Source organism: Bos indicus, chromosome 10 (genome assembly GCF_029378745.1).
Source record: "Bos indicus isolate NIAB-ARS_2022 breed Sahiwal x Tharparkar chromosome 10, NIAB-ARS_B.indTharparkar_mat_pri_1.0, whole genome shotgun sequence".
NCBI lineage: Eukaryota > Metazoa > Chordata > Mammalia > Artiodactyla > Bovidae > Bos > Bos indicus.
In genome coordinates, this window is record NC_091769.1 from 45,433,141 (window position 1) to 45,452,522 (window position 19,382).

Below are 19,382 nucleotides of genomic sequence, written 5' to 3' on the forward strand. Positions count from 1 at the left end.
AGCTATAAACTAAGGGATGCCTAAGGCCACCAGAACCTCAAAGAAGCAACGAAGCATTCTCCCACAGAACATGTGGAGGAAGTGGGGGCCCGCCAACACTTTGATTTCAGTGTTGAGAACTGTGAGAGAATGAAGTTCTGTTGTCTTAAGCCAACTAGTTGTGGTCTTTTGTTACAGCTGCCCTGGGAAACTAATACACTTAATAGTACAGTTTAATCTCTAAGAATACTTAATTACTTGTGGGTCTCCCAACCTACCGTGCTTTCAAGCTGCTGAGAGCCTTTGTACATGTTATACCATCTACCTAGAAGTCCCTCCCCAAATCTGTCTGCTTATTCATCCCTTAAGTCTCTTCTCAAAACCATTTCTTTTGTGACTCCTGTGAGTTTATGATCTCTTTCCTAATGACATGTGTCTATTATAGCAATTATCTTAAGGAACTGAAATTCTCTGTATTCAAACACATCTTCCCATTAAACTTGAAGTCCTTAAAAACCTCAAGGGTTTTTACCTTTTAATTTCACAGCACTTAGCAAAAGGGCTTCCCATGTGGCACAGTGGTCAAGAATCCACCTGCAATGCAGCAGTAGCAAGAGGCTCGGGTTCCATCCCTAGGTCGAGAAGATCCCCTGGAGTAGGAAATGGCAACCTGTTCCAGTATTTTTTGCCTGGAAAATCCCAAGGACAGAGGAGCCTAGCATGCTACAGTCCACGGGGTTGCAAAAAGTCGGACACAACTGAGCACGCATGCGGGCATTCAGCAAAGAACCTGGGTAAGTACAGTGCTGCATGAGGATCTCCAGCTAAACTGTCTAAAGCACTGCTCTGATTGCATCTCTCTGCTTAAGAACATTCTATGATTCATATTTATGAAATAAAAATGTGAAAACTTTCTGGCTGAACATTTAACTCTCTAGTGATCTGACTCTACCTACTTAACCCCACTCTATTTCTATGAAAATTCCTTTTATGAATACTACATTTGTAGTCTAAATTCACTATTCTCTATATAGTTGATGCTTGAATGACACAGGTTTGAACTATGTGGGTCCACTTATACGTGGGGTTTTTCTTTCCAATAATAAATACTACAGAACTACATGACCCATAGTTGGTTGTAGATGTGGAACCTACTGTGGCTGTGGAACTACTTTATGGAGGGCCAACTATAACTTAAACACACATTTTGACTGTGCAGAGGGCCACCACTCCCAGTCCTCCCCTACACTGTTCAGCTGTGTGTGTGTGTGTGTTTCCCGTGCCTTGCTCCTACGGTTAATTCTGACTGGACTGTTTTTTCCCCACCATCCCCAAGCACCATTTACTTGGATACTTACTTTTAATGAATGCCAGCTTCCCTGTAAAAGCCTCTTTTATTCCTCTCAACTGTCTTTCCCTCCTCTGGGTTTCCACTGTACTTATTTATATCTTTATCAATATTAAAACTGCCTATGTAATCTTTTCCACTACTAGTCCATGAGTTCTTTGAGGACAGAAGCAGTGTCTGGTTGATCACGTACTTCTGGGATTATACACATTAGATGCTCAGTGTACTTAATGTCAAAATGTATGACAACAATGAGTAAGTGAATTAATGTATTAATTTACAATACAACACTAGGGGACTACCCACATTCTATAAAAGACAAACAAAGAGCATTGACAAAAGAACCATGGGAGTATTCTTTAAATCTCTATGTGTGTGTGTGGGCTAAGTTGCTATAATCGTGTCCGACTCTTTGCAACCCCACGGTCTGTAGCCTGTCAGGCTTCTCTGTTCATGGGATTTTCTAGGCACGAATCCTGGAGTGGATTGCCATGCCCTCTTCCAGGGAATCTTTCTAACCCACACGTCTCTTATGGTCTTCTGCACTGAGACCATAGGCAGGTTCTTCACTAGTGCCACCTGGGAAGCCCTTAAACTTCTAGCGTACTTAACAAAACCTTCTCTTGGGTAATACGCAAATGGTAACTTGTCACAAGTGCTGCAAAAAAAAAAAACTTGGACAAACTGGGTCAGAGAATAAGATGTGTAGGAGTATTAAGAGAGCAGATTGGTGTCTACAGCCTATGAAACAGGCACACTTGAAAGAAGAAATATCTGGCCCAAACTTTTCTCACCATCCGTTAGAGCAAAGGTCCACTAACCTGGGGAGGGGGCTGGTACAGGTTGGGATTCACCAGAAGTCCCAAAGGCTCTTCAGAAGATCTATCCAATTTGGTCACTGGTTGGTTCAAGGTTCCATTGGCAATGGCATGTATTGCCTCATCTAGTCTGTGATAACAAATCAAAGGATGCAATAATTGGCAATGTCCTATGCTCAGAATATGCTTAGTTGGCACACACACAAGACTCTTCACTAGTAACAGAATTTGAAATTCAAAGAGGGATCTATGGATGACCTTCCCTGCTCCCCCTATTAACTTCCCCTTCTTTTCTCTTCACTCCAAGAACCCTAAGGAAGAGGAGTTAGTAAAAGTTTCAGAACACTAAGAAAATAGGTAGTGCACATTATAATCACTCATCTTTTTAACAACATTATTAAAAATGCCAAGATTAGAAAACTTGCCTGGAAACAGTCTAGGGAAGACTATTTCTCAACACCTTCAATTATTCTTCTGCCTGCTCAACAGTCCCTTCCCATTCCTCCATGCTTGTTTCATGGCTTCATGGCTCAGAATTTCTAAGCAGTCCCTCCACCCACACAGCACAAAAGTACTTATTCCTTTCTCTGAAGTCCTGCAGCACTTACTATTTAAACAGTCACCAAATATACCCCATGTTATCCTTTGTCTATGGTGTTGGCTATGAATATTTGGCTCTCAACCTATAAAAGAATGTGATGATTTCAGTTAAAGATTATGGAACTAGTCCTCTTGGTTAGTAAATGATCACAGGTCCTGCAGGAACTGTATCTTACTCTGCTCTACAGCTCCTCATTACTTGCTGCTGTACTACCATGTCCCTGCTTGACAAACCTTTGTGGATGATGGTAATTCTAAAGGACAACATAATGAAAAGGTTCTACTAGCAGGGAAGGCTGAACCTGACCTTGAATACAATTAAAGAGGTATTTGTTAGGAACTTCTTACACACAAGGCACTTAAAAGAGAAAGAGATCAGGGCTTTCCTGCCTTCAGGAAGCTTTGACTCTAAGTGGCAGGTTTAAGACAGCTAAAATAATGGTAAACTAAACATGAGAGGATGTAATTATTACTATGAGACAGATACAATCCATATGGTAGTTGCTACTTATCATCCCATGTGTTGTACCAATCAGGTTCAAAGGGGAGGCAGATATTTGAAAGGCAAACTTGGGAGGAAGGATTTCCAAAGCAAGGGAAGAGCAGAAACAAAGACATGAAGCTAAGATAAAACAAAACAAAAAGTACAAGAATTTGAGGTAAGAAGTGAGTCTAAAATAGGACAGGGATGGTGAAATCTAAAGGAGGGAAACAGATTTAAGACACAGTACACTGGTTAAGGACACCTAGAACTCCAGAATCTATTGAAGAAAAAATACAAATTGCTATCAATACATTTTAGAATGCTCACACTTACTCCCATACGACCAAAGGGGGGAAAAAGTGAATAAAAATTATGGTGAACTACCATTTTTTATGTATCAGAATGGCAACTATTTTTTGTTGTTGTTGTTAAGAAACAGACGAGGAAACTAGCATCTTGGTATCTAGTGTCAAAAAGTCAAAAGCTATGCACAATTTGAATTTTGAGATAGTGTCCAATTTTACTTCTAAAAGGCTGTACTGCTTTTTATTGAACATAAAAATGATTTTTGTTATAAAAACGATCCATGCATATTATGGAAAACAAGAAAACACAAATTAATATAAAATGAAAAACTCCTATACCCTTCACCCAGAAATAATTTTTTCCTTATATCTGTGTATCATACATGCAATAGTTGAAAACAAATTTACTGAAGTTAGTGGTAAAATTTGCCTTAAGGAGATAATAACCTGTTTAGGAAAAATCTATGATGGATCTGCCACAAATCTAAGAGAAAGGTCAAGGACTGGGTCGAGTAGAGCATTACTGTGTTCGCCTGTATCCAGTTCTCTATGTGTGTGCACATGTGTGTGTAAGAGAGAGAGAGGAGAGACAGAGATATGTATGCCATTTCCAAAACATGTGGAACAAGATATCCACACGCTTTCTTTTCAGTGCTATGCTAGAGTTAACATTCACCTTTTCTCAACTCTATATTCAGTGACTTCATATTAATAACCTGAAACCGACCATGATGCAGGTTTTATTTAATAAACTTTACTTTTAGAGCAGCTTTAGGATCAAAGCAAAGCTGATCGGAAGATTCAGAGATTTCCCATTTACCTCCTGATCCTCCCCCCGCCCCCGCCCCCCGCCACCCCTACACACAGCCTCTCCCATTAGCAACTATCCCTCACTGGAGTAATACATTTGTCACAACTGATCAACCTACACTGACACATCATTATCCCCAAAACCTAGAGTTTCTATTAGGGTTCATACTTGGTGATGAGACTTGAACATTTTACTATTTCCCTCCACAGTAAGAGAACATATTCATATTATTGGTCACAGATTATACAATATGATAAATTTTAAATTTCAGACAACTTAATGATACATTATGTTTCAAAGCTTGCATTTCCCTAATAAGAAGCTGAGCATCTTTTCAAATGTTTATTGGTTATTTTCATTTCCTCACCTGTAAATTATCTGTTCTTAGCCTTTGCCCATTTTTCCATCGGATATATCTTTTTAATTTGCAGGTCTTTATATAGTATGAGTATTGCTTTTTTGAACTGTTAAAACTTTAAAATGCTTTCTCTCAGTCTTGTACTTATTTACATTATTTAAAATATCTTAGTCTTTTTGACTTTTGGGTTTTGTATCTTGCTTAGAAAGAGCTTTATTATACCAAGACATTAACTATATTATAAATTTCTACTATTTTATTTCCTTCTGATCCTTTTTATTTCTTTTGTATTCAACTTTTTTTTGGTGTGGGGGGAAGTGACACTATAGGGCTTATGTGATCTTAGTTCCCTGACCAGGAGTCAAACTGGGACTCCCAGCAGTGAAAGCTTAGAGTCCTAACCACTAGACCACTAGGGAATTCTCTTGCATTTAACTCTTTAGTCAAACTTATTATCACAGCATACTTTGAAGTACAGACTTTTTTTTTGAGGTAAGAGATCTAATGCAGATTTTTTTTCAAAGCTGGTGGCCCTTCATTTATTTAATCCTTTTCTTACTGTTCAGAAAAGTTTTATGTAACTATAAACATACACCTATACACACACAATGCAGACATACAGGTGTTTTTTCTGGATTCTATTTCATCTCATTTATCTATTCCTGTGCCCAAACTGTACCTCATTGCTTTAAAAACAACTTTTTATAAAACCACAGTAGTTATCTAATAGGAAAAGTTACCCTCACTGCCCATTTTCAAAATTTTCTTAGTTACTCATCCATGTTTCTACTCCAAATGAATATATTACTTTAAAAATTAATAAAAATAACAAACCCATTAAAGGGCAGGGCTGGGGGGAGGGCAAATCCTTTACAGTTAAAACCCCTCAATTCTCTCAGACCTTTCTGGTTTTGCCCACTTACTTGCTGTGATATTCAGCTAGAGGATCTTCGTCTTCCACAATTTTCCTGCCTGCAAAATCAATGGTGATCTTCTTAGAGAGCCGAGAGGCATGTCGAAATTCTCTCAGCTCCTCCTCTCGCTTCTGTATGGCCTCCCGCTCAATTTTGGACAACCACTGGTTAGAATCACTAGCAAAGTAATCTGACTCATCATCAATGACTTGGGTCCTTCGAATGCTAAGGAAAGAAAAAGAACACATGGCAATTAGGTCACCTGTTAACAAACAGGGATTTGACTATTGGGAAGCTGTTACAAGTAGCTCACTCTGAAATGCTGTCCTGAAGGTTATTATTTCAAATTTAGATGCTCCAGAATGTTCCCAAACCAGGTCAAGCTCTGATTTCCAGCTTCTGTACATACCTTATTCCCACTGCAGGCTCAGCTCTTAGAACGAGTCTCACCCTCGGGCAGAAAAAGACACAGCACCATATCCACTGTCCTCCTATTTTCCTGTTAGCCCAGCCCTCACCTTATAACTGGGCTTACGGGTCATTTTGCTGCCTCTGAGTTCATGTCTTGGCAGCTTACTCAATAACCTAGTCTTTCTACAATCTGGACCTAGACTACTCCTGCTAGACCCACTTCGCTTAGAAACTGGACTTCTATCCTGGACTCTCAGTCCTGGAGCTTATTCTTAGGATATCTTATGACTGCATTACTACAACACATCAGTTTCCACCACCTCCTCCACAACCTCATCCCCAGTCCCTCACTTAATACACAAGGACCAAGTTCCAAGATAAGACAATCAGGCTTATTTCTAAGATCATACCAACAAAGAAATTAAGAACTAGAGGGAATCCTGATGACCCAACTCTCTCCTTCTATAGATAATAAACCTGGGCCTCAAAGAAGTGACTACTCCCAAATCACAAAATCAGTCTCCAAGGAATAATTACTAATTAGTGATATACACAGGCATAGGGAAATACTGATTTCAATTTTCCAGGACTTGGCTGGAATTATAAAAGTTTTAAAATAGACTGAGAGTGGTCCTATACACAAACTTACATAATGAAATTGGTGCCCTTGGAAACACACTGGCATCAATAGGGAGAGACTCTTTTCCAGTTTCTGTTTATCAAAAAATGTGCTCTATTTCTAATGATAAATTGCACTGAGTAAGGGTAAAAGTGATATTTAAAAATCTTGTGATGGGCTTACTTAGGGAATAGCTTTCAAAGTATGTCTCAAGTATTCCTAGCGAATGATTTGAAAGTAGTAGGTGCATATAACCAAAGGATTATAATGCCAGGAACAGACATATTCAGTTGCCACATTAAGAGATTCAGGGTCTTTCTAAGGATTCCCACATGGCTACTTGAGAAGTGAGCATACACGTTCTCTTCAAACATTTTTTTTTACCATTAATTGGGTTTCAACACATATTTTGCCCAAAAGAAGAAAAAAAATTAGAACTAACAAATCCATAAACCTGTCTCCTAAAGAAAGGTGAGAGGGCTAAATGAGTATAAAGCACAGGAGTATAAAGCTCAATTTAGGGACATTATTAAACCACAAAATAAATTTAGTGTCAAAGGAAAAAGGGAAGAGTAAGACATGTGTCCCCATGAGATGGTATTAACTCTCCCAGAGACAGCTTCTTATGGAGTATCCAGCATATGTTGACTGAATTAATGAATGGCTTCAAGTGAAACAAGTGTGGAATTCCATCCAAATCAACTTTCCAGGGGGTACACTAGCATTTGACAAGAAACAAAACATGTTGCAGGCGAGGTCCTCTTGGTGCGAGCCTATCTTAGTCAAACATGATTCAAAAACAAGCGGCTGACCTCCTACACAGAGCGTTTGTTCTTCTTTTGCTGTAGGTAAAGTGCCAAAATAATGGACTACTCTATTTCTTAGCCTTTTTAATTCTAATCACATCATACCTAGTTCTGTCAAACTCTAGCAGCTTGTCTTTATGCTTGATAGCCTTCTCCAGACCGGATTTAAATCGCAATTCTTGATGAGGAAGAAGGTCCTTGGTAGAGATGTCCACTTTCCCAGAATTCTCTGTTCCTGAAATTCAATAAGGAAATCAAATGGTGTCAGCGTATCATACAAATTAGCTGTATCATGTGCAGCAAAGAAAAAAATATCAGAAGGTATGGCTGTGTCTTTAATGATAGTCTTCATTTTAATGGAAAACAAACAGGTACCACAGGCCAGGCTTAACTTCCTCAGGCATCAAGCAGCACTTGAAACATAGTAAGTTCTCAATCAATGTTAAGGATCCACTTCTTTCCTTTCCTTATGGGAATGTGGATTACTAAAGGTAACAGACTATTTAATAAAACAACATAAAAATGCCTTACTAATGAAAAACTTCATTGAGTAGGGCTAAATATCATCTTTAAACTACTTCTATATATCAAAGTTAAAAACTAAATAACAAAGGGAAAAAAGAGAAGAAATTTCAGGAAAGGAACAGCAATCAATAATGAGAACTTATCAGGTGTTAAAGCAATGATGATGACTATAAAATTACATATTATATTACTTAATTCTCACAATAGCCTTGTAAGACAGTTTTTATTATTTTTATTTTACGGACAAAGAAACTGAAGTTCAGAAACATTAATAAATTCACCAAGTTCGGTTAAGTTAGAAATTAAAAGGTGGAAACAAGATTTAACCTTAGGTCTAACTCTAAAGCCCACCATCCATTCCTCGGTCCATGTGTTATCTCCCTGGTGACAACAAACCATAAATCTATATATCAGAAAGGATAGCCATAAATTATGATAGCATCAAGATCTAAAATGTATTAGGAAAGCAACTAGGCTATAATGAAGGCTTTCTCTTACCTAAAACTCTAGGCCTATTTAAAGTCCTGTCAAATCTTCTTTTAAAATTAGAAAAAAAAAAGAGAGATTGATTCTTGTGTTCTGAATATCAGAAAAGAACTGGGGCTTCCCTGATGGCCCAGTGGTTGGGAATCCACCTTGTAATACAGGGGATAAGGGTTCGATCGCTGGTCCAGGAAGATCCTACATGCCATAGGGAAACTAAGCCCATGTGCCATAACTACTGAAGCCCACACTCTGCAACAAGAGAAGCCACCACAATTAGAAGCCCAAGCACCAGAACTAGAGGGTAGCCCCCACCCACCACAACTAGAGAAAGCCCATGCTGCAATGAAGACTCAAAGCAGCCAAAGAAAAAAGGCACTGAGAACCACTTGTTTCGTAATAATGACCCTGCTGTTGCTGCTAAGTCGCTTCAGTCGTGTACGACTCTGTGCGACCCCATAGACGGCAGCCCACCAGGCTCCCCCGTCCCTGGGATTCTCCAGGCAAGAACACTGGAGTGGGTTGCCATTTCCTTCTCCAATGCATCAAAGTGAAAAGGGCAAGTGAAGTCGCTCAGTCGTGTCCGACTCTGTGTGACCCCATGGACTGCGGCCCACCAGGCTCCTCTGTCCATGGGATTTTCCAGGCAAGAGTAATGGAGTGGGGTGCCATTGCCTTCTCCTGCTCAATGTTAGGTGGTTTTAATAAGAATATTTTTTTTTAAATGCTTAGAGAATAAATGAGTAAATAAACTGCCATCTTACATACCAGGATACAAGTAAGAGAAATAATCACAGATACAATCATCGCAGGTCCATCACCACAGTGATCCAATTGAAAGATTACTGCCTACCTGACATGAGCTTCTTCAGTAGTTTCTGGCTCTTGTTTGAGTCACGCTGTAAAATATCTCGTTCTTCATGAGTACATACCTGATAAAGAGACAAAACACATGATCCAATAGTTAAAAGATACTGTGTGCTTGATATACTTAAAAAGTAACCTCAAATTACACATTAGATACAGCAATAAAATAATAAGACTGTCAGTGTTTTTTAATCAAGACAAATATACCAAAAAATATATATCCAAATGAGTTTCACCCTAGTCTCTTTCCATTTCTTCTTTTATGAACCATACAAAAAAACTGATCTCACTGCAAGTGTCCCTAAATGACTAGTTTAAAGAAAAAAAGGCTAACCTACTTTCAAAAGACAAAAATTTGCCACCAAGAATACAGAAAAATACATATTTTTAAAAATCTTCCATTTCTAATCATAAAATTCAAGTCTTACAAGTGAAATTATAAGTTTCTTATTTATTTATTTTTAGTTGCACCATGTGGCAATGGAAGCACAGAGTCTTAACCACCGGACCACCAGGGAAGCCCCACAAGTGTCTTATTAAAAAGAGTCAAAAGAAGCAGCACAATACAGTGCCAACAGTGAAAACTAGTCTAGCTTTTACATGTATTTTGTTTCTTTGCTTTCAAACATTACCTACTAGTAAAGTAATAAACATATTAAGCAAAGAAAAAATTATATTATAAAATCACTACAAGAAAGTATTTTACTTCAAAAAAGGAGTTTACTTAAAAACAATTTCATACTAAGCTTAATTAATAAAACTGCACGACTTCAAGGCCAATCTGCTTTACGTTACTTTGTTTCTTGAACAGAAGGATCCAAGGGACCTAACAGAAAACACTGTACTTGCTAGCAGTTGCCTGAGTGGCACATGGAGTTCCGGCCAGCGGCTGTCGGGTATTTCTCTAGCAAAAAGAAGCCCCACATGGGAGGATATTTGCTGTTGTTTTCTGAACATTTTTGATATTAGATACTACATTTTTCAGGTCATCCACTGTCAATCAACTTATTATCTGAGTATATTGAAAACTTAAAGGCCCCACAAGACAAGGGAAAACAAAGCAACACAAAATATGCTTTCACCAATAGCAATGCCACTGTTTCTGCCAGTCAGCTCAAGTGGCAGAACAAGCCTTCTAGACAACTCACTCAGGTGTCTGTAATTACGGCTACACTTTTGAGATGACTCACTCAGATAATGCAGCATTATAAAAAGAAGGTGTTCTGGAAAAACAAGCTATAAAGACCTGAGGATTATGTCACAGTGACTCTGCATCTCTAGAAATATGAGCCACATCTGAGACCTGACAAAAATTTTTAATGTTTCAGGCCCTAAAGTTTTCTTGAATTGAATTTAATCTGACACAAGACTTGGATTCCTCACACTGTATGCAATCAAAGTCCTTCTCACAAATAGGCCTTATTCTAGCGTATCACCTTGAGTTTTTGACTAAAGTTCGTGTTATAAGAATTTACTGGTAGCACAGCAATGTAAATTAACTGTACTTCAATTAAAAAAAAATTTTTTTTTTTATTTACTGGGCACCTTAGGGAAGAAATTTACTAAGAAAAAGAGAACTTACCAGGGGTGTAATAAAGTCAAAAGCATAGTAAAAAACCAAAACCAAAGCATAGTAAAACAGGAGAGAAACAATTTACCAGAGAACCACAAAATAAGCAGGGGCCAGAACCCTCTTGTTCACAGACAATCCGCCCACAGACCAGACAGTTGTTGATCAGTTTGTGCTTCTGGCCCAGGCAATCACAAGGGTGGCGACCTGGAATCAGGACTGCAAGCTTGTCCTGCCCCTCTTTCGTATATAAACTGACAAACTTTGTCTTCTTCTTCAAGGAGCTGCTGTTGTCTTGTGCCTAAGGGTACAAAGATATCACAAACAACATCAAATAATTAATGACAATGAAAGCAGTCAGGAGAGAACAACCTCAGTTCTATTCAATAATAACTTATAGGGACTTCCCTGGCAGCCTAGTAGTGAAGACTCCGAGCTCCCACACAGGGGGCATGGGTTCAATTCCTGGTTGGGGAGCTAAGATCTCACACCTGAGTGGTATGGTCAAAAACAAAAACAAAAACTTTGACAATTTGATAGGTAGTATCTCAGGGGATTTAACATGTATTTATTTGATTACTAGTAGCATAACCAACCATCCTTGTTGGCCCAGGACTCAGGGGAAATCTCAGACTACAGGACTTTTCAGTGCTAAAACCAGGAGAGTCCAGGCAACTAAGGGGACAAACTGGTCACTTAATTGCTGGTAAGGATAAACATTTTTAATGTTTATTGGTCATTCATATTTTTTCTTTTGCTTATGACAGTCTTTGCTCATTTTATTTCAATTAACAAAAGGCTTAAGACAATTTTTTTTTTAAAGTTCACATTATTTTGGAAACCCTTCTCCACATGTTGTTGCACGGTCACCACAAATGAATTTTTTGATCACTACTTTTACTTCCCTGGTGGCTCAGATGGTAAAGCGTCTGACTACAATGCAGAAAACGCAGGTTAGATCCCTGGGTTGGGAAGATCCTCTGGAGAAGGAAATAGCAACCTACTCCAGTACTCTTGCCTGAAAAATTCCATGGATGGAGGAGCGTGGTAGGCTACAGTCCATGGGGTCGCAAAGAGTCGGACACGACTGAGCAACTTCACTTTCACTCTTCCATCTTAGCATAACTAACTACCCTGAATATAAATATTTCTGCTTACCTCATGGGGCTACTTTGGGAGCCAAGAGAGACTAAGAAAGAGCTCTAAATGCTAAATAATGATGACAGTGGTGGTAGAAGTGAATGTTCTAAAACAGGAACATCTTAAAACAGCCAGAGTTCAAATTCTTTCAGTATAAAGCCACAAAAAATGTTGAAATTGAAGCCCTGGTGCATTTCCTTAAATATTTTCTATCAAAGCTATCTATAATCTCTAAAAGATGTCCTTATAATACTAATTTAATCAAGCTGCAAAAAAAAAAAACAACCAAACTACCATATAGAAAGGAATATGCCATCATCATCACTCTTTGAAATTCATGCACTTGTTGCAAGTTGCCATTCTAGACCAATGTATATCCCTTGCTCTCTGAAATGTATCAGGTGTTTCATCTTTTCCATAGAGCCAGAAAAAGCCTCATTTTCTGAGCACTCACCTTGGCCAAATCAAAAGGTGTTTTGACCTCTGTGGTTGTATCAGGTTCAGTAAATGCAGGCGCTTCCTGTTTGTTTCTCCCTTTCCGCCTACTCCTCTTCAGCTGGTCTCCTGATCTCTGGCCATCTAACATTTATTTAAAGAAGAAGAAAAAAACATATATGTGTGTATGTGTATATATATATGTACATAGACAGACTGGAAATAGTAGGATTCATTGGTAAGTTAATAGCTAATAAAGGGAAGGCAATGCTTAATATTTAGAGTCAAGAAGTCAGGCAGGTTTTTAAATTATCTCTTCCTCTCAAATCACAATTAAATTAAATTCAAACTATCATTTTTCAAGATTACAGTCAATGATAAAGACTACTGGGTAACATTAAGAAGTTAAATTATACTTATGGCTGATTTACATTGCATGGCAGAAACCAACACAACATTGTAAAGCAATCATCTTCCAATTAAAAAAAAAGAGTATAAAAATTTTTTTAAAAAGAAGTTAAATTAAATAGAATTCCCTGGTTGCCCAGTGGCCCGAGTTTTCACTGCCAAGGGCCAGGGCTCAAGCCCTGGTAGTGGGACCAAGGCACCGCAAGTCATGTAGTACAGCCAAAAACACAGAAGTTAAATTAAAATCTGACATTTTAGACTGTATAATAATAATGACTTATTTAGTTTGGTGCTCATCTTTAGTACTGTTTAACTTATTAGTTACTTGTAAATGCTACTCATACTGAAACCGGTCAACATTTACTTACATTATTGTACTAAGTTTTTCTTTAATCCATGTTTAAAATTTTTCAAGTTATTCTGAAGCTACAACTGTTTCTGCAAACAAGTGTTTTTGTGATATTTTCTAAGTTGAAAAAGTCTGAACTAAAACAATATTCATTACAGATCAAGTAGAACTGAACTTGGGCTTCCCAGGTGGCTCAGTGGTAAAGAATCCACCTGCTAATGATGCAGGAGACTCAGGTGTGATCCTTGGGTGAGAAAGACCCCTTGGAGGAGAAAATGACAACCCATTCCAGTATCCTTGCATGGAGAATTCCATGGACAGAGAAGCCTGGAGGGCTATAGTCCATGGGGTTGCCAAAGAGTTGGACATGACTTAGCAACTATACAACAAGAGAACTGAACTAAAAACATGTAGCACGATTCTGCTTAAGTTAGCTGTGAGGGAATATGGGGTGATAGAACATATGCGGTCCTATAAACCAGCCAATTTACCAATATTTCAACCTTTAAGTTAATCACATCAACTTAACCTACCATCTTTCTTGAAGGACTGCTGCAGAGCATCAGAAGTCAACTCCTGATCATTCTTTTGCCATTTGGTTACAAGCTCTTCTATAAATTGACCTTTTTTGCCCTCATTTCCCTGAAGGAGGTCAGTAACATATTCTCGTATCTCTTCAGCACTCTCAATTGACAAAACATACCTCAAAAAGCAAAGAAATAAGTTGTTAAAACAAAGTTAGTTTATACTATGTTTTTCAATAATCATAACAGAGATCAAGGTAGTAAAAAACATTTATTAATCCATTAGAGTGTTTATTTTGAGCCAAGTTCAAGGTTAGACGCTAGGGATATAAATTTGATTAGGACAAAGACTGATGCCAACTAGTTCATAGTCTAACTTTCATGTTTTCTTATATTTCCAGAATCAAATCTGTATTTTGAAAATAGACTTGTGGGGCTGTCCTTTACATAGAAATACTTTTTAACCTAAATGGGAAAATAACTTGAAAAAGAATATACAGGTGTAACTGAATCACTTGCTGTACACCTGAAACTAACAAATTTTATTTCTAGAATCAAATCAGTGTTTTGAAGCTAGGCTTGTGGGACTTTCCTAAACACAGAAATACTTTCTAACTTAACTGGGAAAATAACTTGAAAAAGGATACACACACACACACATATATATATATAACTAAATTACTTTGCTATATACCTGAAACTAACATAGCATTGTTAATCAACCAGACTCCAACATAAAATTAAGTGTACGAAATAAGTATTTATTATTTTTTAAATTTCTCTACTCTGATAGCAGAATTTTTAACATTTTGACAAACATTTTTGAAGGTCATAGAATAACAAAAATATTGTCCTTTTTTTTTTTTTTTTAAATTAAGATCACTTTGCAGGGTCTAAGCCTGCATGGTCATTTTTACGGTTCCATACTACCGCACAAAGCAAGAACTACCTATATCTTGATTGAGGAATGGTTACAAAGCTACATATACTTGTAAAACTGATCAAATTTTACATTTGAACAAGTGACTCTATTAAACAAAAATTACATCTCAATAAACTGTTAAAAACCACTGCTATTTTTTAAAAAACTTAAGAATACTTTCCATAACTACACATCTGCAGTCATTGTATTTTCCTAGGAACAATATAAAGTACTTAATTTTTATACTGTAAAACCTAAAATCTTTTTTTGCTAAAAATATGAACATATACTACAAGCTAACCAGTTACTGATTTAACATTCTTAAAAATTATAAATTAAGATTAGCAAAAAAAAAAAAAAAGATTAGCATCATATCAGAATGAGCAGATCTACTTTAAGAAAATAGGATGAAGGGTTTCTAAAAGTGAAATCTAAAAGGGGTAGGAGTACAAGTCAGTACTTTTCTATAAACCAATCAGACAATATACTGAAAGTGCCTTAAAAACAATCCAGTAATTCCATTTACAGAACTCTCTAAGAAATAAGAGACACAGGAATTTATGCAAAAATGTTAACTATATCATTATTTGAGTTAGAGAAAAACTGGAGGCTATTTAAGCCTTCATTAATGGAAGGGGCAAATGAATTCAAGTTTTTGGACTTTACAAAATCTAATATGCGGTCACTAAAAGTGAAATGTTTGAATAATTATTATTTTTTTAATTATTAACTTGTTTACATTATTTTTTTTTTTTTTTTTACCATGCCACCAGGCTTGGGGGATCTTAGTTCCCTAACCAGGGATTAAACTGTGCCCTCAGCAGTGAAATCTTGGGAGTCCAAACTACTGGATCCCCAGGGAATTCCCTGAATAATTACTATTACCTGAGAAAAAAATGCTCTCATATAAAGTGAAATAGTAAGACAACCCATACGGTATATGATCTCAATTGCTATAAAAGGAAATGTATATATCCATACACTTGTGTGCAGAAAAAAGGCTTCTTTTTTGTAGAAACCCTTCTAAGGTTACACATTAAAATGATTACCACTAAGAGAGATGATTAAAAATAGTTGGGTTTGTTTTTATTTTCTTTATTCCTTTACAATGAATATATTTTAGAAATGTATTACAATATGCATAGGAAAAAACACTAAGAGAGAAATAGAGTTATCTCTGGGTTATGGTATTATGGTAATCTTGGTTACCTCCTTTAACCTTTGCTGATTTTTTTTAGTTTTCTACAGTGACTATATTACGTCATTAGAGAAGTGAAAAAATTCAGGTATCAAACCATGACAGCATTGCATGATCTGAAGAAACTGTAATATAGACATACTGGTATGAGATACAAGAAAATTATTACAATAATGCTATATTCTTTGAATTTAAAATAAAAATCATGTAATTGCCCATCCTTGGTAATAAATGTACTAGGTTCTTTACCTAATGTGGTGGTTGATTTGCAGAGTCAGAATCTATAAGAGAACAAACCTGTGCCTTTGGGCATCCTTAAGAGCATCTTCTAATCAAATACAAATTTTTACAAAATAGACAACTGTTTTTAATGAATTTTAAGGTTTAATCAACTTGATCCCCAAACTTACTAGGCCCCATTAAAAGATTAATTGGTATCAAGAATTCAGATAGCTGCAAAGAACCTCAAAGTATCATTTAACTCTGGAATATGCAAGGCATTAGGGAATTATTTAAAGAGTTTTAGAAACAATTGAATAAATGTCATTTTAAATATTTAACAAAGAATAATAAAGACCAACATACATCCAAATGTATTAAACATCAAATCTTAACAAAACAGATCCAACCAAAACTAATGCAGACTGTGGAACAAGGTTTATTTTGCTAATTCTGTGTATAGACCTTAATGTTCCATAAATGAATCACTGATTAGGAAGGTAACAGCTTTATGCTATCTTTTTAAAAAATTCAGGCCACTTGCGTCAAACTGTTCAAGTTAGCACACTATTATAGTATAGCTGGGTAATTCTAAATTAAATATCAGGCAAGACAAGGCACAGCAAATCTATACAGCAAATGCTTTCATCATGGCATCATAGCTTGTGCTATAGCTAGTGAAAACCTAGAAGTGGTTCCAATAGCACTAAATTACAGGTAGCTAGTGCTTGTTTTATGTTTTGGTCAATTCTTGTCTAACTTATATTTATAAATATTTTAAAATACAAGCAAGTGTACAGCCATACTTAGTGCTGCAACTTTAAAACAGAAATTTCTGATCACTCCTCTTTCAACTGTGTGGATAAGTTTAACTGAGGAAAATCTCAGGCTGCAAAATGAGCTATTAAACCACAATCTATGAGAATTAGAAATTTCCTAATACTGTATAAGCAACACAATACAACTGGATTCTGAGATTGAGAAGCCTGCAACTGTCCAAACTCCATTGTTGATTCATCAAAAATAGCCTCAATCTTTTTTTCTTTTAACTGATATTTTTTTTCTGTTTGATATATTACAAAGCTCCATTATTTCATTTGACAGCATTCTACTGCTTGAAAAAATGTCTGAAAACGACTTAGCTTGATCTTGCCTTCTAAGGGTAAAGCCAAGCCATACAATTTGGCTGGATTGGTTTTCTTAAAAAATATCTTTAAATATTTAAAATTTTAAAAAACTGACATATAGTTGATTTAAAATTTTGTATTAGTTTCAGGTGTACAGCAAAGTGATTTAGATATGTACATTTTTTTCAGATTCTTTTCTAAGTTATTACAAGATATTTAATGTAGTTCTCTGTGCTATATAGTAAATCGTTGTTCAACTATTTCATATATAGGGATATGTATTTGTTAATTCCACACTCCTAATTTATCCCCTCCCCCTTTCCCTCTGGTAACCATAAGTTTAGTCTTCTATATAGGTCTGGGAGTCTGCTTCTGTTTTGTAAATAAAAGTCATTGACGTTCCTTTTTAAGAATTCCACATATAAGTGATACAATATTCACTTAACTGGGATTTTTTGATAATCTATTACCATGTTCAAAATTATCTTTTAAAATAGGCTCTCTTAACTCTCTCATTGCCAACAAGCCTATTTTCTCCCAAACTCAGAAATTGACCTAACTTTCTACAAAAGGCCTACAGCTGCAATTTAAGTTTCAGCATCAATGAGCAAGGAGCCAAATCAAGAAACACTTCTAGGTTCTTAAGTCCACTTTTTGTAGAAATTTTTCCCTACTCTTGAACTCTACACTGACACCTACCTATCTTTTAGTTCTCAATTCATCCCTTGCAATTAATCTTAGGAGTTTCTCAAACCTTAATCAGACTCCTTTTTCCAATGCTCCCCAATACCCTGCACTTCCTTCACCTCATAACTCATCAACCATCTTTGCTGTCCCAGCACTTGGTATGCAGTAACGAAAAAAAAGAAATCAATTGCAAGCAGATATTAAATCAAATCACTACTTCCACTTCACAAGAATCATAAATTGTTAAAGATAATCAGTGCTAATTATTCATTTTACAGACGAGGAAACTAAGGTACAAAATTGGAAGCTAAGTTGCCTAAGGTTCCAAAACTGGTGAATGACCACAGAAAATAGAACCAGGGATTCCCAAGTCAGGAGGTATCTTTGCACAGCACCACGCCACCCTTATTTAAATTTCAGGCCCTATTTGACACAAGCAGGACTGGGTAAACTATTGATAAAATGTTCAGAGCAAGGAATTTCTGAAAAGACAACTTGGCTTGCCCCTTTTCTCCAAAATGTATAAGGAAGGATAATTAGACTTATAGGTCTAATTATTAGGGATTTGGCGTTTTCCTGGGAAAAGAAGGCCCCACCAGCCGATTGTGGAGCATGACACCCTATTCCAGAAGCTAAACTATAAAGCCGGAGGTCAAAATTCGGCGCTCGGAGATAGACAGCAGCCTATTTTATTAAATTTCTTCATTCTCATCAACTCTTTAGTCCTTTTTCCGATTCCCCGTTTGCTTAGTCAGTACACATCCCAGAGCTCCTTCCCGCCTCGGACCCGAACCTGTCTTACTGTATGATCTCCTCACTGACATCCAGGCCGAAACTTTTCCGCAACTGCTCGGTGCACCAGCCCACCAGCTGCTCGCGGGACGCCGCCCCAGCCACCGCCATTTTCCCGAGCCGGAACCAGCTGGGATGGAAAAGCTCGGCGTTCTACACCGGACTAGGCCCCTAGCAAAACCGACCTCGCTCGCGCGGGTTCCGCCAGCCTGCACCGCCCCGTGCCTTAGCACCGCCCCAAACGCAGATCCCTCCCACCTATGCCTCCTCCCACTTCTTCCCGCTTCCTGGTGTTTGCGCTTGAACCGGAGCTCAATCTGCGCATGGTTCTTCCGAATTGTCGGATGTAAGGCTCGAGAACTGGGAATTCTAAGACGATACAAATGTCTCTAAAACTACAGTTTAGGAAACAATAAAACAATACCCCGTAACCTAAGAGGCCAGCTTTTATATTGTTCTGGTTTTATTGAAAACACTTAAAAGAGCACTTGAAAGCTGTAAAGGTTTTCTCCGGTAGTAGAGGCTTTATAATACCCTTCGTCGTCTAATATCTGATTCATGCTACTTTTAAAACCTCTATTTGCTTTTTTGAGCCAGGTCTTTTCTATTAGAGCCAAGACAAATGGTCAACACCGAAATCAGATTGATTATATTCTTTGCAGCCAAAGATGGAGAAGCTCTAT

At 37.2% G+C, this 19,382-nt stretch overlaps 1 protein-coding gene across 3 annotated transcripts in view; it reads right to left on the reverse strand.

Annotated features, from left to right (window-relative positions):
* Positions 1-18,905, reverse strand: part of TRIP4 (thyroid hormone receptor interactor 4) — a 51,980-nt gene extending 33,075 nt beyond the window's left edge. The window contains exons 1-8 of one of the 3 annotated variants that reach the window (XM_019968688.2): positions 18,710-18,903; positions 13,764-13,933; positions 12,493-12,617; positions 10,987-11,199; positions 9,315-9,393; positions 7,559-7,688; positions 5,627-5,842; positions 2,149-2,275 (exon numbers count right to left, since the gene is read on the reverse strand). In XM_019968688.2, the coding sequence (XP_019824247.1) occupies positions 2,149-2,275; positions 5,627-5,842; positions 7,559-7,688; positions 9,315-9,393; positions 10,987-11,199; positions 12,493-12,617; positions 13,764-13,933; positions 18,710-18,810 (1,161 nt within the window). In that variant the 5' untranslated portion in view covers positions 18,811-18,903. Of the gene's footprint in view, positions 1-2,148; positions 2,276-5,626; positions 5,843-7,558; positions 7,689-9,314; positions 9,394-10,986; positions 11,200-12,492; positions 12,618-13,763; positions 13,934-18,709 lie in introns of all 3 variants that reach the window. The other 2 variants (XM_070796643.1, XM_070796644.1) reach the window with 2 other exon arrangements.
* Positions 18,906-19,382: the final 477 nt, after the last annotated feature.